The sequence below is a fragment of the Schizophyllum commune genome (genome assembly GCF_000143185.2).
Source record: "Schizophyllum commune H4-8 unplaced genomic scaffold SCHCOscaffold_2, whole genome shotgun sequence".
Taxonomy (NCBI): Eukaryota; Fungi; Basidiomycota; class Agaricomycetes; order Agaricales; family Schizophyllaceae; genus Schizophyllum; species Schizophyllum commune.
This window is the reverse complement of record NW_026089539.1, coordinates 3,716,537-3,731,966: the sequence shown is the minus strand read 5'-3', so window position 1 is coordinate 3,731,966 and position 15,430 is coordinate 3,716,537. Positions and strand designations below refer to the sequence as shown.

At 58.2% G+C, this 15,430-nt stretch overlaps 12 protein-coding genes across 12 annotated transcripts; 5 read left to right on the top strand and 7 right to left on the bottom strand.

Moving 5' to 3' along the window:
* Positions 1-127: 127 nt before the first annotated feature.
* On the bottom strand, positions 128-3,783 carry SCHCODRAFT_02613571 (Het-C-domain-containing protein). The gene is made up of 11 exons (XM_050344609.1): positions 3,632-3,783; positions 3,392-3,564; positions 3,315-3,341; positions 3,188-3,262; positions 3,054-3,139; positions 2,897-2,999; positions 2,167-2,845; positions 2,084-2,115; positions 1,780-2,031; positions 1,461-1,731; positions 128-1,407 (listed from the first exon to the last, which is right to left on the bottom strand). The coding sequence occupies exons 1-11, from the start codon at positions 3,741-3,743 to the stop codon at positions 386-388; spliced, it is 2,832 nt and encodes a 943-aa protein (XP_050202537.1). The 5' UTR covers positions 3,744-3,783; the 3' UTR covers positions 128-385.
* A 158-nt stretch (positions 3,784-3,941) lies between these two features.
* Positions 3,942-5,188, bottom strand: SCHCODRAFT_02697390 (uncharacterized protein; the record flags this gene model as incomplete). The annotated part of the gene is made up of 6 exons (XM_003038310.1): positions 3,942-4,212; positions 4,261-4,444; positions 4,496-4,613; positions 4,665-4,777; positions 4,827-4,903; positions 4,959-5,188. The coding sequence occupies 6 exons, from the start codon at positions 5,186-5,188 to the stop codon at positions 3,942-3,944; spliced, it is 993 nt and encodes a 330-aa protein (XP_003038356.1).
* Positions 5,189-5,651: 463 nt separating this feature from the next.
* SCHCODRAFT_02487730 (uncharacterized protein) lies at positions 5,652-6,053 on the bottom strand (the record flags this gene model as incomplete). The annotated part of the gene is made up of 1 exon (XM_003038311.1): positions 5,652-6,053. A coding segment is annotated over one exon (402 nt), but the record flags the coding sequence as incomplete, so codon positions are not given.
* Positions 6,054-6,112: 59 nt separating this feature from the next.
* Positions 6,113-7,408, bottom strand: SCHCODRAFT_02613566 (N-terminal nucleophile aminohydrolase). Its single transcript, XM_003038312.2, has 7 exons — positions 7,341-7,408; positions 7,246-7,290; positions 7,170-7,195; positions 6,754-7,118; positions 6,598-6,700; positions 6,451-6,546; positions 6,113-6,390 (listed from the first exon to the last, which is right to left on the bottom strand). Exons 1-7 carry the CDS (start codon positions 7,363-7,365, stop codon positions 6,322-6,324), a joined length of 729 nt encoding a protein of 242 aa, XP_003038358.2. The 5' UTR covers positions 7,366-7,408; the 3' UTR covers positions 6,113-6,321.
* Positions 7,409-7,567: 159 nt separating this feature from the next.
* On the top strand, positions 7,568-9,064 carry SCHCODRAFT_02723103 (uncharacterized protein). The gene has a single exon (XM_003036955.3). It carries the CDS (start codon positions 7,652-7,654, stop codon positions 8,921-8,923), a length of 1,272 nt encoding a protein of 423 aa, XP_003037001.1. The 5' UTR covers positions 7,568-7,651; the 3' UTR covers positions 8,924-9,064.
* Positions 8,950-9,580, bottom strand: SCHCODRAFT_02613561 (uncharacterized protein). The gene is made up of 3 exons (XM_003038313.2): positions 9,497-9,580; positions 9,286-9,445; positions 8,950-9,233 (listed from the first exon to the last, which is right to left on the bottom strand). Exons 1-3 carry the CDS (start codon positions 9,497-9,499, stop codon positions 9,199-9,201), a joined length of 198 nt encoding a protein of 65 aa, XP_003038359.2. The 5' UTR covers positions 9,500-9,580; the 3' UTR covers positions 8,950-9,198.
* An 85-nt stretch (positions 9,581-9,665) lies between these two features.
* On the top strand, positions 9,666-10,854 carry SCHCODRAFT_02613556 (uncharacterized protein). Its single transcript, XM_050344608.1, has 3 exons — positions 9,666-10,177; positions 10,233-10,497; positions 10,547-10,854. Exons 1-3 carry the CDS (start codon positions 9,682-9,684, stop codon positions 10,758-10,760), a joined length of 975 nt encoding a protein of 324 aa, XP_050202536.1. The 5' UTR covers positions 9,666-9,681; the 3' UTR covers positions 10,761-10,854.
* Positions 10,855-11,018: 164 nt separating this feature from the next.
* On the top strand, positions 11,019-12,281 carry SCHCODRAFT_02697385 (uncharacterized protein; the record flags this gene model as incomplete). Its single annotated transcript, XM_003036957.2, has 3 exons — positions 11,019-11,644; positions 11,696-12,104; positions 12,156-12,281. 3 exons carry the CDS (start codon positions 11,019-11,021, stop codon positions 12,279-12,281), a joined length of 1,161 nt encoding a protein of 386 aa, XP_003037003.1.
* Positions 12,282-12,360: 79 nt separating this feature from the next.
* SCHCODRAFT_02613553 (uncharacterized protein) lies at positions 12,361-13,319 on the bottom strand. Its single transcript, XM_003038314.2, has one exon. The coding sequence runs from the start codon at positions 13,239-13,241 to the stop codon at positions 12,471-12,473; it is 771 nt and encodes a 256-aa protein (XP_003038360.1). The 5' UTR covers positions 13,242-13,319; the 3' UTR covers positions 12,361-12,470.
* Positions 13,320-13,436: 117 nt separating this feature from the next.
* On the bottom strand, positions 13,437-14,112 carry SCHCODRAFT_02531390 (uncharacterized protein). The gene is made up of 3 exons (XM_003038315.3): positions 13,938-14,112; positions 13,836-13,888; positions 13,437-13,781 (listed from the first exon to the last, which is right to left on the bottom strand). The coding sequence occupies exons 1-3, from the start codon at positions 14,097-14,099 to the stop codon at positions 13,712-13,714; spliced, it is 285 nt and encodes a 94-aa protein (XP_003038361.1). The 5' UTR covers positions 14,100-14,112; the 3' UTR covers positions 13,437-13,711.
* A 369-nt stretch (positions 14,113-14,481) lies between these two features.
* SCHCODRAFT_01253144 (uncharacterized protein) lies at positions 14,482-14,827 on the top strand. The gene has a single exon (XM_050341325.1). The coding sequence runs from the start codon at positions 14,518-14,520 to the stop codon at positions 14,743-14,745; it is 228 nt and encodes a 75-aa protein (XP_050202535.1). The 5' UTR covers positions 14,482-14,517; the 3' UTR covers positions 14,746-14,827.
* On the top strand, positions 14,828-15,342 carry SCHCODRAFT_02177196 (uncharacterized protein). Its single transcript, XM_003036958.3, has 3 exons — positions 14,828-15,047; positions 15,123-15,184; positions 15,238-15,342. The coding sequence occupies exons 1-3, from the start codon at positions 14,910-14,912 to the stop codon at positions 15,305-15,307; spliced, it is 270 nt and encodes an 89-aa protein (XP_003037004.1). The 5' UTR covers positions 14,828-14,909; the 3' UTR covers positions 15,308-15,342.
* Positions 15,343-15,430: the final 88 nt, after the last annotated feature.

Below are 15,430 nucleotides of genomic sequence, written 5' to 3'. Positions count from 1 at the left end.
ACAGCTCTGGAATGCGCTTTTAACGAAGTCTGGAGGTGCAGAAATGCGTGAGCGGCGTTGGAAGTTTGGTTGTCGATGGTGGTGCTGGAAAAGGCTAATGGACAGCAGCCATCAAGTCGAAAAGGTTCCGCGGACAGCCACCGTGTTCTGTTCATGAAGTATGGGGCTGCATGTACGAGGCGACGACGCTGGCAACATTGTAGCACCAACAGAAACCATGTTATATCCATCGGCAAGAGAGGTGCTCTTCAACAGACTGGCAACCATCGTCTTAGCGTCACAAAGTACTACAAGCTATGTACGTTTACATTTGATTCGACTTCCAGAAGCTATACACCGTCCTTTCGTCCAGCTTATTGTTCGTGATGGAGTGCAAGGTGTCCGTTCAGTAGCCTCCTCCACCGCCGTACCCACCACCTCCGTACCCACCGCCTCCGTAGCCTCCCTCCCCACCACCATAACCTCCGCCGCCGTAACCGCCTTCACCACCTCCATATCCTCCCTCGCCTCCACCATGGTGCCGACCACCGTGATGACGACGACCTTCGCCTTCATCATCCAGGTTCAGGCGTTCGGCACCGAAGGTCTCGTCGCCGCCACCGTAGCCGCCACGGCGCTCCTCGCCCCCATAGCCTCCACCTCCACCGCCGTATCCACCGGACGAGCCGCCATAACCACCCTCGGCACCACCGTAGGAAGGCTGGTAGCCTCCGCCGCCGTATCCGCCGCGATCCTCGTCGCGACGGCCGCCGTAGCCACCGCCTCCTCCGTAGCTGCTCTCCTCGCGGCCACCTGCATATGAAGGCTGGTAGCCGCCAGACTCGCCGCCATAGCCGCCACCACCGCTACCGCCGTAGCTATCCTCGTCATGACGGCGGCCGTGGTGGCCACCCTCGTGGCGGCTCTCACCACCATAGCCGCCTCCGCTGCCGCCGTAGCCGCCGCTCTCCTCGCGACGCTCGCCACCATATCCACCGGTGCTACCGCCATAGCCGCCAGTACTCCCGCCATAGCCGCCGCTGCTTCCGTAGCTGTTGTCGTCCTCGCGACGGCTGCTACCGTACCCGCCGCCACCACCGCCGCTGTAGCTGTTGCCCTCGTCGTGACGACGGCCATGGTGGCCACCTTCGTGGCGGCTCTCTCCACCGTAGCCGCTGGACTCGTCGCGGCCGCCGTAGCCGCTCGACTCATCGCGGCCGCCGTAAGAGGGCTCGTAGCCACTGGAGCCGCCTCCGTAGCCGCCGCCGGTGCTGCCTCCGTAGCCGCCGTCATTGTCGTCGCGGCGGCTGGAGCCGTAGCTCTGCTCGTGGCGGCCGCCTCCGTACCCACCGCTGTTGTCGTCGTCACGACGGGAGGAGGAGTACGTGTTCTGCGACCCGTAGTTGTCGCCGCCGCCGCTGAAGTAACCTGCAATTGTCTGTCAGCATCATTCTCCCGTTGTCGTCCATGTGAATACTCACCGCCAGCACCGCCGTAGCTCTGCTGCTGAGAGCTCTGCTGCACCGAGCTGCGGCCACCGCCGTGGCCATGGCCGCCGCATCCACCGCCGGTGCCCTCGGAGCCGGGACGAATGTTCTTGCCCTCGCGGACGCTTTCCTTGGTCAGGAGCTGGATGATCTCGCGACCCTCCTCGCCAAGCCCACCGAACCAGCGCTCGAGCGTATCGAACATCTTACGCTGAATCTCCGAGTTGCCCGTAGCGTAGTACGGGTGGTGGAAGGCCTCCAGAATCTATACTCGCGTCAGCATTGACACCTACCATGTTTTGCAGGCACTCACCCTGTCAATGACCTGGTCCGGATCGCTGTTGTCCGCCCACGCCTGCACGATTTCATTGACCGTGTTCTCGACGACGACCTGGGCGATCTTGCCCGCGGGCTCGTTGAGGATGAGGTTGAAGTGGTCCTTGGAGAGCAAACTGTGCGAGGGGTCGGATGCGTTGGCGTCGTCGAAGACCTTGTACTGATCGTCGGAGTCGATGACGGCCTTGCTGCCCTCGCCGAGCACGCTGGTGACCTGCTCCATGATGGGCTATGGACGGATAGTCAGACGAAGTACGGGAGTAGCGAGAGTGCGGACCAACCGTGATGTAGGGCGCCAGAACGGTGTAGACGTCTGTACGGGTTGTCAGGAATATGTTGTATTCGCACAATGAACTCAACTCACAGGCGTTGAGGGCGTTGCTGAGCTGCTCGAGGAGCTCGTCTAGGCCCGGGATCTTCTCAATGGTCTCCGCGAAGTCGCGCATGAGGTCATCGCGCCAGATCAACAGCTCCTTGAACTGTTGCTGGACCTCCGGCGGGGCAATGTTGTCCGGGTCGAAGTTGTACGCCTCCGACTTTGCCTTCATCTCCTCACCCTTCTGCATCTTATCATCGCCGCCACCGCCGGAGATCTTCGAAATCAGACCCTTGATTACGTCGATATTCGCATTGTCCCCCTTCTTCGCGTCGTCCATCTTGTGGGTGATCTCCGTCACGCTCGACTGGCTCAGCTTGTCCGTCGCTTCGCCGAGCATCGAGTGCATGAAGTCCGCGCTGCCGAACGTGCCGGTGATGAGCGGCGGGACGCGCTCCCCGTTGGGCGCGTTGACGAGGACGTTGTCGCCGACGTGGCAGAAGACCTCTTCGTGGCCGAGCTTGCGCAGGCCGATCTCGCACCAGTTACTGTGCGCGAGGAGGTCCTCGAGGGTGTGCATGCCAGTGCCGAGGAGGCGGAAGGCCTCCCAGAGGTCCTCGTTGTCGTTGCCTTCGGCGCGGCGGCCACGCTCGATGCACTCGCGGAAGACGCGACGGATGAGAGCGGTGGAGGTATCCCAGCTCTCGCCTTCGGTGGCCATGTATTTCTAGTGTTCTCGTTAATATATGCGTCTCGTATACAACTGATGAAGATATACCTTCATGCCAGTACGCTCGTCAATCTCGAGCTCGCGTTCATCGACAGGCGGGCGCAGCTTCGGGTGGATCTGGCGAGCATCGCCCTCAGCCTCAGCGTAACCCCTTGAGACGAGTTAGCAAAGTTACGAACAGTGCACCGTGATGTCCATGACTCACTTGGGGTTGTCAATGTGCTCCGTCGGAAGGTAGACACCCAGACGGTCGGCAGTAACCTCGAACTCGCGCGTGGCATAGCCAAAGTCCTAAAAATCATTGAGAAACTGACGAAGAATTGCACGAAGGTCACGTACAACAAAGCCAAGGACGGAGACGACGAGGACAATGGTGTCGGCGGAGAGCTTGCTCAGACCAGCAATATCCATCGCCTGTGAACGATCTCAGATCGCGATTCCGGGGGAGGGACAAAGATGGATATACCTGCGAAAAGTCGCGCAGCCAGTTGCCCTGAAAGAGCGTCAGCGAGCTGTGGTATACATAGGCAAGTAGCCACTCACAAAGTAGACACGCTTCACATCCGTGCCAGAGAACTTCTGTCCGCCACTCGCTTCCTTCAAGACCTTCTTCGCAAAGCCAAGAATACCTCCGCCATGGCCGCCCGAGCTGTGACCGACCGCTTTCACCAGCTCAGAGAGCACGTTCTCGATATCACCATGACGAAATGCCTTGCCTAGCAGGGCGCAGGCCCACTGTCAGCCGCCTATTCTTGGTCTCGAGGGGGACCATATCGGACGTACCGTTGAGGTATGCGAAATCCGGGATGTCACCTGCGCCAAACGCGTATGTCTCGGCCGGGAGACACACGAGGATGACGGTTAGCAGTAGAAGAGTTGTTGTGAAAGTTAACATTCGGGGCTGGGTGAGGGGGAGAGGCAAGGGGGAATCGCTGGCGACCGCGTCCGCCGTTTCCTGGCAACATCGATTATCAGTGATGTCATCCTTTCGTGCGGCCAGGCGGAGACCGCAGCAGCGCTATGGCGGTGTGGACCCACAAAGGCATACAACAAGGGCTTTATAGCTTCGCATTCACACTCTAGTTCTAGGTGTCTACTTGGTCGGCTCTGCGTCGTCCACCGAGTCGTACAATTCCCCGATAATTCTCTTCTGCGCCTCCACCTTCGACTCGCCAGGTGCAGGTCCAATGGCGCGCACGACAACGTATTTCCTCCCCCATAGAATCTCTTCACCAACCTCTCCGAACTTCGACGCGTCATCCTTTGTCGTAGCGAAGACTTTATGTGAACCTGTAACCAAACCGCCCGCCTCCTGTGCAATGACAATACCCGCGCAGACATCCCATGGGTAGCACCCGATTTCCCTGTAGCTGGGTGAGCAGACGCGGACATGCAAAAGCAGTGACGCTTACCAGTACACATCCAACGACCCCCTGGCGACCAACGTGAAGTTGAGTGCAGCGCTGCCAAGGCTACGCAAGCTGTGGGCCATCTTGCCACCCTTGACGCCCGCCTCTGGGTTTCCGGCCAAACGATAGAAGGATGCGGACTTCTTCGCCAGGATCTCCTCAGAGCGATCAGCCCCCCATTCGATCCCTGTAGGCAATGATGAGAATACAGCGGTATGTAAGAACGCGTTTAACAAACCTAGGAGGCCCTGCGAGAGGGAGGTCAGAGGGCGTGGCTCGATTGTCAACGGTAGCCTCAGAGGCTGGTTGTTGATGCCCTCCGTGACGAAGGCACCCTGGCCAGTGATAGCGGTGTACTAATCAAGCCGTTAGTAGAGGGCCAATTAAGTGAGCAAAATGTACCGTACCAGATGGTCAAGGAATGGGTTGTAGATGACACCGAGCACGGGCTTCTTCTTGTAGATGAGGCCAAGGGATATGCAAACAAATGGGAAGCCGTGGATGAAATTCGTGGTTCCGTCTGGCGAAAGTTAGCTTCAGTCAAACGAAGTTCAGACTGAGTGCCTCACCGATGGGATCCACGCAAAACGTCGGCTTGTCCGACAGCGGTGGCCTCGATCCGGCAGCATAGGACTCCTCTCCCAGACTATCACAGCCATTCAGCATACAGCATACACCTCATCCGAACCCTCGCCACTCACAACTCGAAATCCGGGTACTTCCCCGCAATCTCCTTCTTCACCAGCTCCTCCACCTTCACGTCGTACTCCGTCACCAGGTCCACCGAGTTCTTCTTCTCGTTGATCTCCGACGCGGGCGCGTTGCGGATGGCCTGCGAGCCCGCGAGGATGACCTCGCCCGCGCGGCGCGCGAGGTTGGTGGTGAAGGCGAGGATGGTCTGGTAGTCGGCGATGGTAAGGTCGGTGGGCATGGTGGGTGGCGAATGTGATGGGTCAGACGTTGTTGTGTGCAATGCGGTGGGTGGGGGTTATGAAGGTGGGTGGTCAAGAGGGGGTTGTGGTGATCGATAAAGCGCGCGGACATATAAAGCCTCGGCGCCGTTCACGTCATAATTCCAGTTCGTGTCCCGCCATTCCAGTTCGCGTCGACGTATTCCAGTTCACGTCGGCGGAAATTGTGTCGCATCGCGCCGTATTCCAGTTCGCATCTGGTCGCATTCCAGTCCGCGTCGTCCTATTCCAGTTTTCTGCTCCCCATTCCAGTTCGCATCAACGTGTGGTCGTCCAGTATTCCCTTTTCTCGCTTCGTATTCCAGTTCGGGGACGGGGACGAGTGGACACGTTCGTGGAATGGGGTACGTTCGTGCTACACGAGCTCAGTCAGCGTACTGGATCGCCGGAGAAACAGCGCGCAGCGCACCACTGGGTCCGACATCATTGCTCCTTCTCCTGCCCTTCATCCACATCCGCAAGCTCATAGCCCACCCAGACCACTTCTGAGCAATCATCGCATGCTATCAGGTGCTTCCCCGCTTCCATTTCCGTCTCCGAGATCCGGTAGGCGCCTCCGCACCGGCAGGCGTACGTCCAGACGATGTCTTGGACATCCTCCCCGATCGCGTCGAACTCCTCTAGCGAGATGACCTGCGCGGGTCGAGGTCCACCATGTTGACTCTTCTTCCTCGCTAGGGACCGATCGTAGCGCTCCCGCCTGGTCGGGGATGAGAGCGTCTCGTAGGCTTCCTTAATTACGGAGACCGCGATCTGCTGACTCCCGGGACCGTGGGCCTTGTCGGGATGGTGCGTGAGGAGCGCGCGATGGTAGGCGTCCTTCAGCGCTACCGGGGACGCATTTCGGTGCACGGATAGCACCGCGTAGTAATCCACTAGCGCGTCGTCCGCCAGCCTGACGGAGAACAATGGGCGATCAGAGTAAAGAATAAAGGGCGCTATTTGTGGCGTCCATACAGGAGGGCACCTTTCAAGCGTCACCCTCGTCGAACCTCTACTACGCAGAATATGCTGCGGCTTCCTCAGGAGGATGGAAAGTCAGCCAGAGTCCCATGTATATCGTACAATTATCATCAATGCAGAAAACGCGCGTTTACATGACATCTATCACTGCCTGCAGAGCCGCATTGTCCAGGATCTCGAAGCCCTTCTCTGGTGTTACCTGTGCACAGAAGAGTAAATAAACCTGCATGTAAGGATAGCTTTGGTCGAGTCGACGCACCTGCGCGACCTGCACGTTGTTCTGATCCAGCTTCTCCTCCATAACCTGCTTCAAGACACGCAAGGTCAAGATTCTTGCCTCCTGCAGCGTCATTTGCTGCGGCAGGGGTTCAGCGTCATGAAGTAACAGAAGATGGGACGGACGCACCTTATGCCATTTGTCCTGTAGCTCGGACTGTGCTGCCTCAGAGCCAGATCCGATAGCCTTGGCGTCGTACCGCACGAACGTCCCTGATGGGTCGGTATGGAACCTGGGAACATCTTCGTCAGTATATGCATCTCCCAAGATCTCTGGCACACGCACAATTGCGGCCCCAACTCATCAATCCCCGCAATAAGCAGCGCCACGCCGAACGGCCTGCTCATCATCGCTTCCTCATCGTGCACACTCTCCCCGAACCTCAGGGCCAGATCGCACACCGCCTGCGTGCAACTCTCGACCTTGATCCGCTCGTCGTACACGAACGCGTGGTTCTGCGCGGTCACCCGCGCGTGGTCGACCATCGTGCGCGCGTCCGCGGTGAGCCCGGAGACGGCGCAGCCGAGGTGGCGATCGATCTCCATTATCTTTTCGATGGAGGAGGCTTCGAGGAGGGGGGATTGTACGCGCTTCTCGACAGCGATGACGACGCCCTCGGGGGTCTTGACGCCGACGGTGGTAGAGCCGAGCTGGGCGGACGTTTAGAAGGAGTGATGTATAATTGGTTGGTCTTGAAGTACCTTGATTGCCTCAATGGCGTACTCGACTAGTGCTCAGGTCATTGGGAGGAAGTATGAGTATTGAATGATCGCGCACCTTGGAACAAACGCCCCTCTGGAGAGAAGGTGTTGACACCGCGGTCTGCGAGATCGGAATGAGACTCTGTTTGCCCTATTGAGAGTAATGCGCACCGTATTCAGAGCGTGTCAAGAACATGGTGAACGATGAAGGACGCGAGAAGGTGAGCGACCAATGTGAGCTTGCGTGCGCGCGACGCGCGTCAAGGCATCGTGAGAAGATACTGCCGAAAGGACGGGCCGGACATCCGCTCATTGTTCTCAACGTCCATGTTCGACCTATTCTATCCTGTCTTCCACGTTCATGGCGCGCTCAGGATCACTGACCACCATCAATAATGCACGGGCCCATCTCACAGCATATAAAAGGCTCTGAAGTGCTGATACTTTTACCACACCTCCCCTTCCGGAGTTGCCGCTTACCGATGTCTGCAACGATCGACAAGCTGCCCACAGAAATTCTGTTCTACATATCCGAGTGGTACTCTGTTTGCGTTGCTCCTCTTTCGACTTTCAGCCTCTCCGCTCCGTATGATGAGGACTCTGTACTGCGCGTCGGCCCTGGCATCCACGGGCGCCTGCCAATTTGTGGCGCGAGCGTCCTGCGAGCCGTTTCACGAAGGTGGTGCGTTTTGGCTGACGCATCCTCGTCACTCTGGGCGACGATCTTCCTATACCACCCATCGGACTTTGGGATCCAGCAACTCACCAAGTATCTCGACCGCGCTGGTCAACGTCCCATGACGCTTCACTTTACCGAAGAACTATGCAGCAAGGCCCCTGTCGCCTCGATCCAGTCCCTGGTCTCGATCCTGGCAGATGAACGCTATATCCTGCGCTGGAAGGAGCTGGAAATGTCCTTTCAACACTCGCAGCCAGAAGTGTCTCTCGAAGCTTTCGCACACTTCTTCTCAGCAGCCCGATCCCCGACCAGCCTCGAACGCTTTGCCCTTCGAATTGGGTCCCTTGTCCCATATATGTTGGAAGAATGTCATACCAATGCTCTCAGGGCCATCTGGACAACAGCACTTACCCGCGCACCCAATCTGAAGGCAATTGACTGCACTGGTGCCTTCCCCCTCCTGCCCCCCGTCCCGACTAACTCTTTGCGGCGTCTGCGGCATATAGTGACCGATTGCAACGTCGATGATGACTCCTCTCCGTTGAGAAATTTAATGGCCCTGCTGACAGCCTGTCCAGAGCTTGAGGTACTCGACATCGTTGATCTTGTAGAGGATTCAGCCGCGTACGACAAGGGGTCTGCCATCGCGCCCGTGGTCAACAAACACCTCCACACCTTCCGCGCACGCGCATGCTGGATACCTCCTGTCTTTGCATCCCTCGTGCGTATGCCCTCCCTCAGACGCCTCGATCTCGTCGATGAGTGCGTAATTGAGAGCAAGACATTGTGTGAATGGTTGTATTTCTCGCACGCGCGCCTAGAAATGTTGCACTTGGAAGAAACGGAGGGTGTGGACGGTCCCAGTCTGGGGAAAGCTGTGAACCTTGTTGACGTTGATATTCTGAAGGACTTGCGCGTGCTGTGTATCACAGTCCCATGGTGGGACAGACACTTACCCAAGCCAATTCTCGGGCTTTACATCGATGCCTGCCGTTCCAAGTCTGTCACCGGGTATCTTGACTTCGAGCAGGCTGTTGATGCATACCTGACAGGGACGCATCAAAGCCATGAGTGATACCGTACCTCCATTCGGATGCAATGGTTGCATGAAATTGCACATCGGGTGACGACTCTCAGGGAAACCAGAGGGCTGTATGAATCCCATAATCATATGAAGGCAGTCAGAGCGGAGCCAGCTGAGAGGAAGGGTCCGGGGAAGGAGGCAGCTTGCGCAGATGGACTCAAGTCGACAGTGCTTGTAGCAATTCCCAATATATCGACCGCGACGTCGCGACGTCGCGTACAAGCATGGATAGTATGGCACAAATGACAATATATTGTCTCCAAATCCTAAAGGAATATAAGCCGTGCGAGCTCGAACAGCACTGCGGAACGTCGTTAGCTTCCTTCCCCAGTCCATAGTTCCAAGCCACGCACCTCCCCCCATGACAACAAAGATGATAATGCCCAGTGTCCATGTCGATACAGGGCTCTTTTTCGCGAGCTTATCCTGCCTGGAAGCGTGTGTGGGCTTCTTCCCTGAACGCGCTGCAGCTGCGAACTTCGCGTTCCGCTGACGGATTTCGAATTCGGTGGGCTGGGTAGGGAATCAGAAACGAGTTTTGGGGAGAGATACAGTTTCCCTTACCATGATGAGGGGGAAGTACACGGGAAACGAATGGACAGGTGCGTGCGAGCTGGGATGGAGTGCTGAAGTGAAGGTGCGCTAACGTGGCGGCGCGTGTTCGCGTTCTGGCCTACCGGGCCGGATATTCCGGTGCTGGATCTCGGCCCGATGCCTCCGCTCCGAGGATTGACTTTCGACCAGCGATCATGGGGAAATCTTCGAAGGCGGGAAAGGGCCTCAATTCGGCTCTTCAGGCCCAGCAGTCGCGTTTGCAGAAGAAACAGCAAGCGGAGAAAGCTGCACAGGTCGCTGAGCAGCGCAGTAAGACGCAGAAGAAGGGCGGTGGAGGCGCGATCAAGAGCAAGGGGAAGGGGAAGGCGCCAGCGCGGCGTCCGACGATCCCCTTCCGCGCGACGGATACGATTTTGCTCATTGGGGAGGGCAACTTTTCTTTCGCGAGAGCACTGGTCGTAGACGCGCCGGGGGACCTCGCGCAGTTACCCTCAAGCAACATTACCGCAACGGCGTACGACTCGGAGGAGGAATGCTACGCCAAGTACCCAGATGCAGAAGCGATCGTGTCCGACTTGCGCGAGCGGGGCGTGCATGTCTTTTTTGGTGTCGACGCAACGCGTCTGGACAAGACCTCTGGACTGAAGAATAAGAAGTGGGACAAGATCGTCTGGAACTTTCCCCATGCTGGTGCGTGTGCTTTACGCGTTTCCTGATCGCGGCTGACACTGGGTTGAGATGGTAGGTAAAGGCATCACAGACCAGGATAGAAATATCTTGTCGAATCAGACCTTGATACTGGGCTTCTTGCGCTCGGCGGGGAAGCTGCTGCGCCCGGGACCAGCGCCGCAGGTGCATACGGCTCGGAAGAAAAAGAAAACGGAGGACGATGAAGAGGATGAGGCACCTGCGTCCGAAGACGAGGACATGGATGGCGACTCCTCCGACCCATCAGCTACACGGGGGACCGTGCTCATCACGCTGCGAAACGTCGTACCGTACACCCTATGGTCAGTCGTACACCACCTTCCGTTGAACTTGCGACTGACCTGGGTTTAGGGACGTGCCACGATTAGCGAAGACTCCGCCGCCCCCAGCTAGCTCGTCTATGCCACCGAATCCATCATATACGTTGCTACGATCCTTCACCTTCTATCGGTCCACATGGAAAGGCTACGAGCATCGGATGACCAAGGGTGAGCGCGCTCACGGCTCGGGGAAGACAGGCGAAGGAGGCGAGGACAGGACATGGGAGTTTTACCTGCGAGACTGACCATTTGCTTTCCCACTCTGTATGCTTCGCATGTAAAGTATTGACGCGCCACTGCAACGGGACGTTAGATCTCCACAATTTGCACCGTCTATTTCTCTGCAAGGGATGTATGTCACGGTCACGGTTCGACTGGCAAATCCGGACCGGGATCGGTGATGGCATGCAACGGGGCGAGCGAGTGACCGATTGCTGTAATCTTGCCTTCTACACTCGTACAGAATCGAGCGACATAGCTGCCCCTTCAGCTCATCTTTCACGATGCCTCCACAACGAACGACAGCGGCCGAGTCTTCGACTAGCCCTGGTGCGCCCTATGCCCTGGCGCTGCTCTCCGAGTACACGCACACCCTCGACTGCCTCCCCCTCGACATCTCTCGCAACTTCGCGGACCTCCGCGAGCTCGACGCCGTCCTCTCCTCCTCCATGAACTCCCTCACGTCCAAGGTACAGCGCCTGACCGCCATGATCGAGGCCGGCCCCTCCACTTCCAAGGCCGATCGCCTCTACCTCCTCTCCGATATCGCTGAGGAGGCGAAGCGCCTGAAGCTCGGCGGCGAGGACAAGATCCGCGTCGCGTGCCAGGCAGCGGACAACCTGGCGGCCCACAAGCAGCACCTGCGCATGCTGGCCGAGCACATCCCGGACTTCGATGCCAGGCGGCTGGTGCGGCGCACGACGTTCCCGCATGTGACGAAGAAGCGGTTCCTGCCGCCCGATATGATGAATGGGCGGAGGAGGGCACGCGCGGGGCTGGGGGTGATCATGGATGTGACGGGGGAGCCGACGGTGAAGCGGCCGGCGAAGAAGGTGGTGCGGGACGACGACTATGAGGCGCGGTCGCCGAAGAAGGGGGACGCGAAGGCGCGGGCGAAGACGTTGAAGAGGTGCGCGGCAAGAAGTATCCGAATATTGGCTTTTCTGACGCTCGATTGCAGTCAACGTGCCGTCTCGCCGACTGACTCTCTCGTGTCTGTCACATCGCACCCTCCCCCTCCCCCAGTCCCGATCACGAACTCTCGGTCCGCAGGGCCCAAGAACGGGAACTCCAGCCGCCGTGTAGCGCGCAACAGTGCGCGCGACGCATCTGTCCAGCCTACGGACAAGACGCCAAGTCGCCCACCTTTCCCTTTCGTGTCCTCGCACCCCTCTATCCGGCCGGATGGTCCTATACGCTCACCGCTATCGCAAGCAGGGTTCCCGGCCAGCCCTGCACCGAATGCTAGTCACGACGAAGCCGAAGAAGGCGCCACGGACGAGGACAAGAAGGTCTATTGCTACTGTCAGCAGATCAGCTGGGGGGAGATGATCGGATGCGAGAATGAAGAAGACTGTCCAAGGCAATGGGTGAGCATGCTCGTAAAATACCGCTTGATTATAGGCTCATGGACCATGCAGTTCCACTTATCGTGCGTAGGCTTGTCCGAGGTGCCGACGGGGGACTGGTGGTGCAAGGAGTGCAAAGCGCAAGCTCCTGTAAAACGGAATCGGCCCGCGAAGAAGAGGAACGGCAGGGCGAGATGAAGGTGCTTGATCCGAACGCGTTTCCTGCCTGTCTGTACGCCATACTCATGTTGTACCCCTGTATTATTGCTCGCTGTATAATATCTGCCCGCGCGGCTTGACGAAATTTGGATCGACTAACCTGTTGCAGACGAGTTGGCGCTCCGAGGAATGGGGTGTATACAGTACGCGACGCACAAGCGAGTAGACCTATGCCGAAGGACCAACCTCCTGCTCCTCCAAGCTCTTCTGCAACCCCTGCAACGTCCGATGCAACTTCCCTCCGCTCGCCTCGCTGAGAACCATCGCAAGCTGGCTTGCTGGCGCCGAGAGCAAGCCGATGAGCTGCGCCTGTAGTGTGCGCAGCGGCGGCAGCTGGGAGACCTCCTTCAACCGTGGCGCAGCGAGCATCTGGCCGTCTATCATCGCGCCCAGCAGCCTGATCTCCGGTATGCGGATTGGACGCTGGCGCTTCGCCCTCCTTCCTGGTGTCGCGGGGTCTGCGTTCTTCGCGGCCTCCTCCGCCTTCAGCTCCTCCGGGGTCTTGGGTGGTTTCGGGGGGAAGTTGCGGTCGAGCGCGCGCATGACAGCGCTCAACTCTGGCGGGTCGAGGGATGCGAGGGAGAGTACGCCAACGGGGCCAGAGACACCCTCCGTGATCTGCTGCACGGTGTCGAGGTTGAGGTTGGGGTAGTCTCGCAGAGCCGCGCCGAAGATGCTCGAGCGCACGGCGGTGAACGTTGGCGTCGGACGTGGCGGAACGTCCGGCGCAGGCTTGTGCACGCGGCGCGAGGCCTCGATGATGTCCTGGCGCAACTTGACGAGCTTGTCCGCGCGGAACTCGAGGAAGTTGAGGACGAGGAGGGGCGACGTGTGGGAGGCGGCGAGCATCTCGGTGTACCACTGGAACTGGTCTGCCTTTTTGCCGCTGAAGGTGCGGCCGGGCATGGGGTACTTTGGCGGCGCGACGGAGATGGCCATCCCGCGCGTCTGCGTCCAGCTCAGCCGGCTGCACGACGCCTGCGCGGCGCGACACGCTCCCTGCATTTTCGCGCGTAACGGTGAACGGAGGTGCGTTGCGGTCAGCTCGAAATTCCGGCCGATCTCCCTCGGCGCACATCGGGCCGGCGGAACGTGCTTCGGCAACTGCCGTCATCGCTTGTTCTCAACCACCACCTCGCACCTGGACTCTTAGCCTGTTTGCCGACTCTCGCTTCCGCATGCATTCGGTTTCGCTTAATCATGTCTCTCCAAGTCAACAAACCATTCTCTGCCTGGCGAGACTATGTCTGACTCTGGCTTCTTTGAACTGCCCTTGGACGCTCACTACTTGCTCTCAAATACTCGAAGAGGACTAGTTGACGTCGTCAAAGACATGGCGTGTTCGTCATAGATACTTCATGCTCATGAACAATAAATACGTAGTCCGTCTCATCTACCCCGTGAATCCCTCAGCAAGTCCCCTCGTTGTCGATGTCGACGTGCTTGCCGTCGGGGACGTCGTCCGTGTTGTAGTTGTACCTAGCCCGAGGTGAGTCTTATGGTCTTCACAACGACGATAACTGCTGAGCTTACCAGATGTAATGCCCGTTGAAAGAGTAGCCGTAGTTGATACGGATGCGGTCGCACTATGGTACCGTCAGCATCGAGTCTGAGTCAGCTGTGCAAAGCGCTTACCGTCGTCTCGAGATGGCAGCCGTCTGCGCCGCCGCCTGGCGGGCAGTTGATGAGGTTCTGCGGGTTCGTCGGGTCCGTCACGTCGCGCTTCTCAGCGTTGGTGACCGCGGCGGCGGCGAAGCCGAAGAAGAGGGCGGGGGCGACAGCGAGGGAGAAGCGCATCGTGGCTGAGAGGGTTGGTGTGAGGTGATGAGTGTCGTTGGGCGGTAGCGAGTACTGAAGATATGAGGTTTCTTTCCTCAGCTTTTATACGAGCACGTTCGACCTTTGCTCGCTTACCAGAGACAAGGCATGGTAAGCATGAGTCGGTACGGCTATGTTGGCTCCATAAAGCGCTCACTGCTTGCCACAGCACAAGACGGTCAGCTGGATAGTTCGCTTCATCCTCGTCGATTGCCCAAACCCGAGGAGTACGGACGGATTTGTCTCTCGACGACAAATGGAGGGTGCGTCGAACGCCAAGGCCTGCTGCACGCCTGCCTGCAACGTGATCGTGGTGGAGCCCATCCTTTCCAGCGAGCGATTTGTGGCGGCGTCGCGCACCGCTCGCTCGAATAGGGATCAATATCTTCAAGTCGGAATGAAGTTTCATGCGCTTCCCGTGACGAAGGGAGTATTTGCGCCTGTTTGTCACCTCCTTCTGTGTCCAGTGTGCTCGCTGAATGACCAGACATTGCCGGCTCTGCCACAATGGAAGTACCAGCGCAAATTACCTCCAATGAAACTCCCTCGCCCGTTCAAAAGGCTCCACAGTCCCCAACACAGCTGTCCGAGTTCTTCGGCCTCGCCTGCAGCAAGCGGGCGCTGACTGGTGAGCGCCTTGGCTGACGAAGAGCACTGTCGCGCCTACAGGCCTCTCCTTCCCTCATATAAAAGGACGCCACTTTCGCTTCCTTACCTTCTCCATCAGCCTCGGACACCAGACCAGCAGCCTCACGCACTCTTACCTTCAGCAACCTTTTCACGACCGCAATGCGCGCCTTCACCCCCATTGCCGCTCTCGTGTCCCTCGCTGCCTTCGCCGCCGCGATCCGCAACCCGGACAACCCCCAGGACCCCATCAACTGCCCGCCCAGCGGCGGCGCGGACCTGTGCTCGAAGGAGACTTCGGTGAGTGGACTTTGTGGCAACTCCTGGGTTTTGTGGCCCTACTCTGTCGCCGTTCGCTGACTTGTCCTTTCTTAGTGCAACAACCGCATCCGTATCAACTACGGTCAGACCGAGAAGGGACACTACATCTGGTACTTGTGCGTGCATTTCTAGCAGCTCTCGCTTTCTCGTATACTAACGAGTTATCCAGAAACGACTACGACCCGAACAACCTCCCTCAGGGTATCACCATTACCACGGACACCGTTGGGACGTGCTGAACGACCCGATATGATTGCTGCGAGGTGGAGGATAGGATTACGAAGTGGACCTCTCGGATGACGACCTATTTATCTATGCGGTTCGTTGAAGCCGGTGATATGATGCAATTTTTGGCCTTTTCT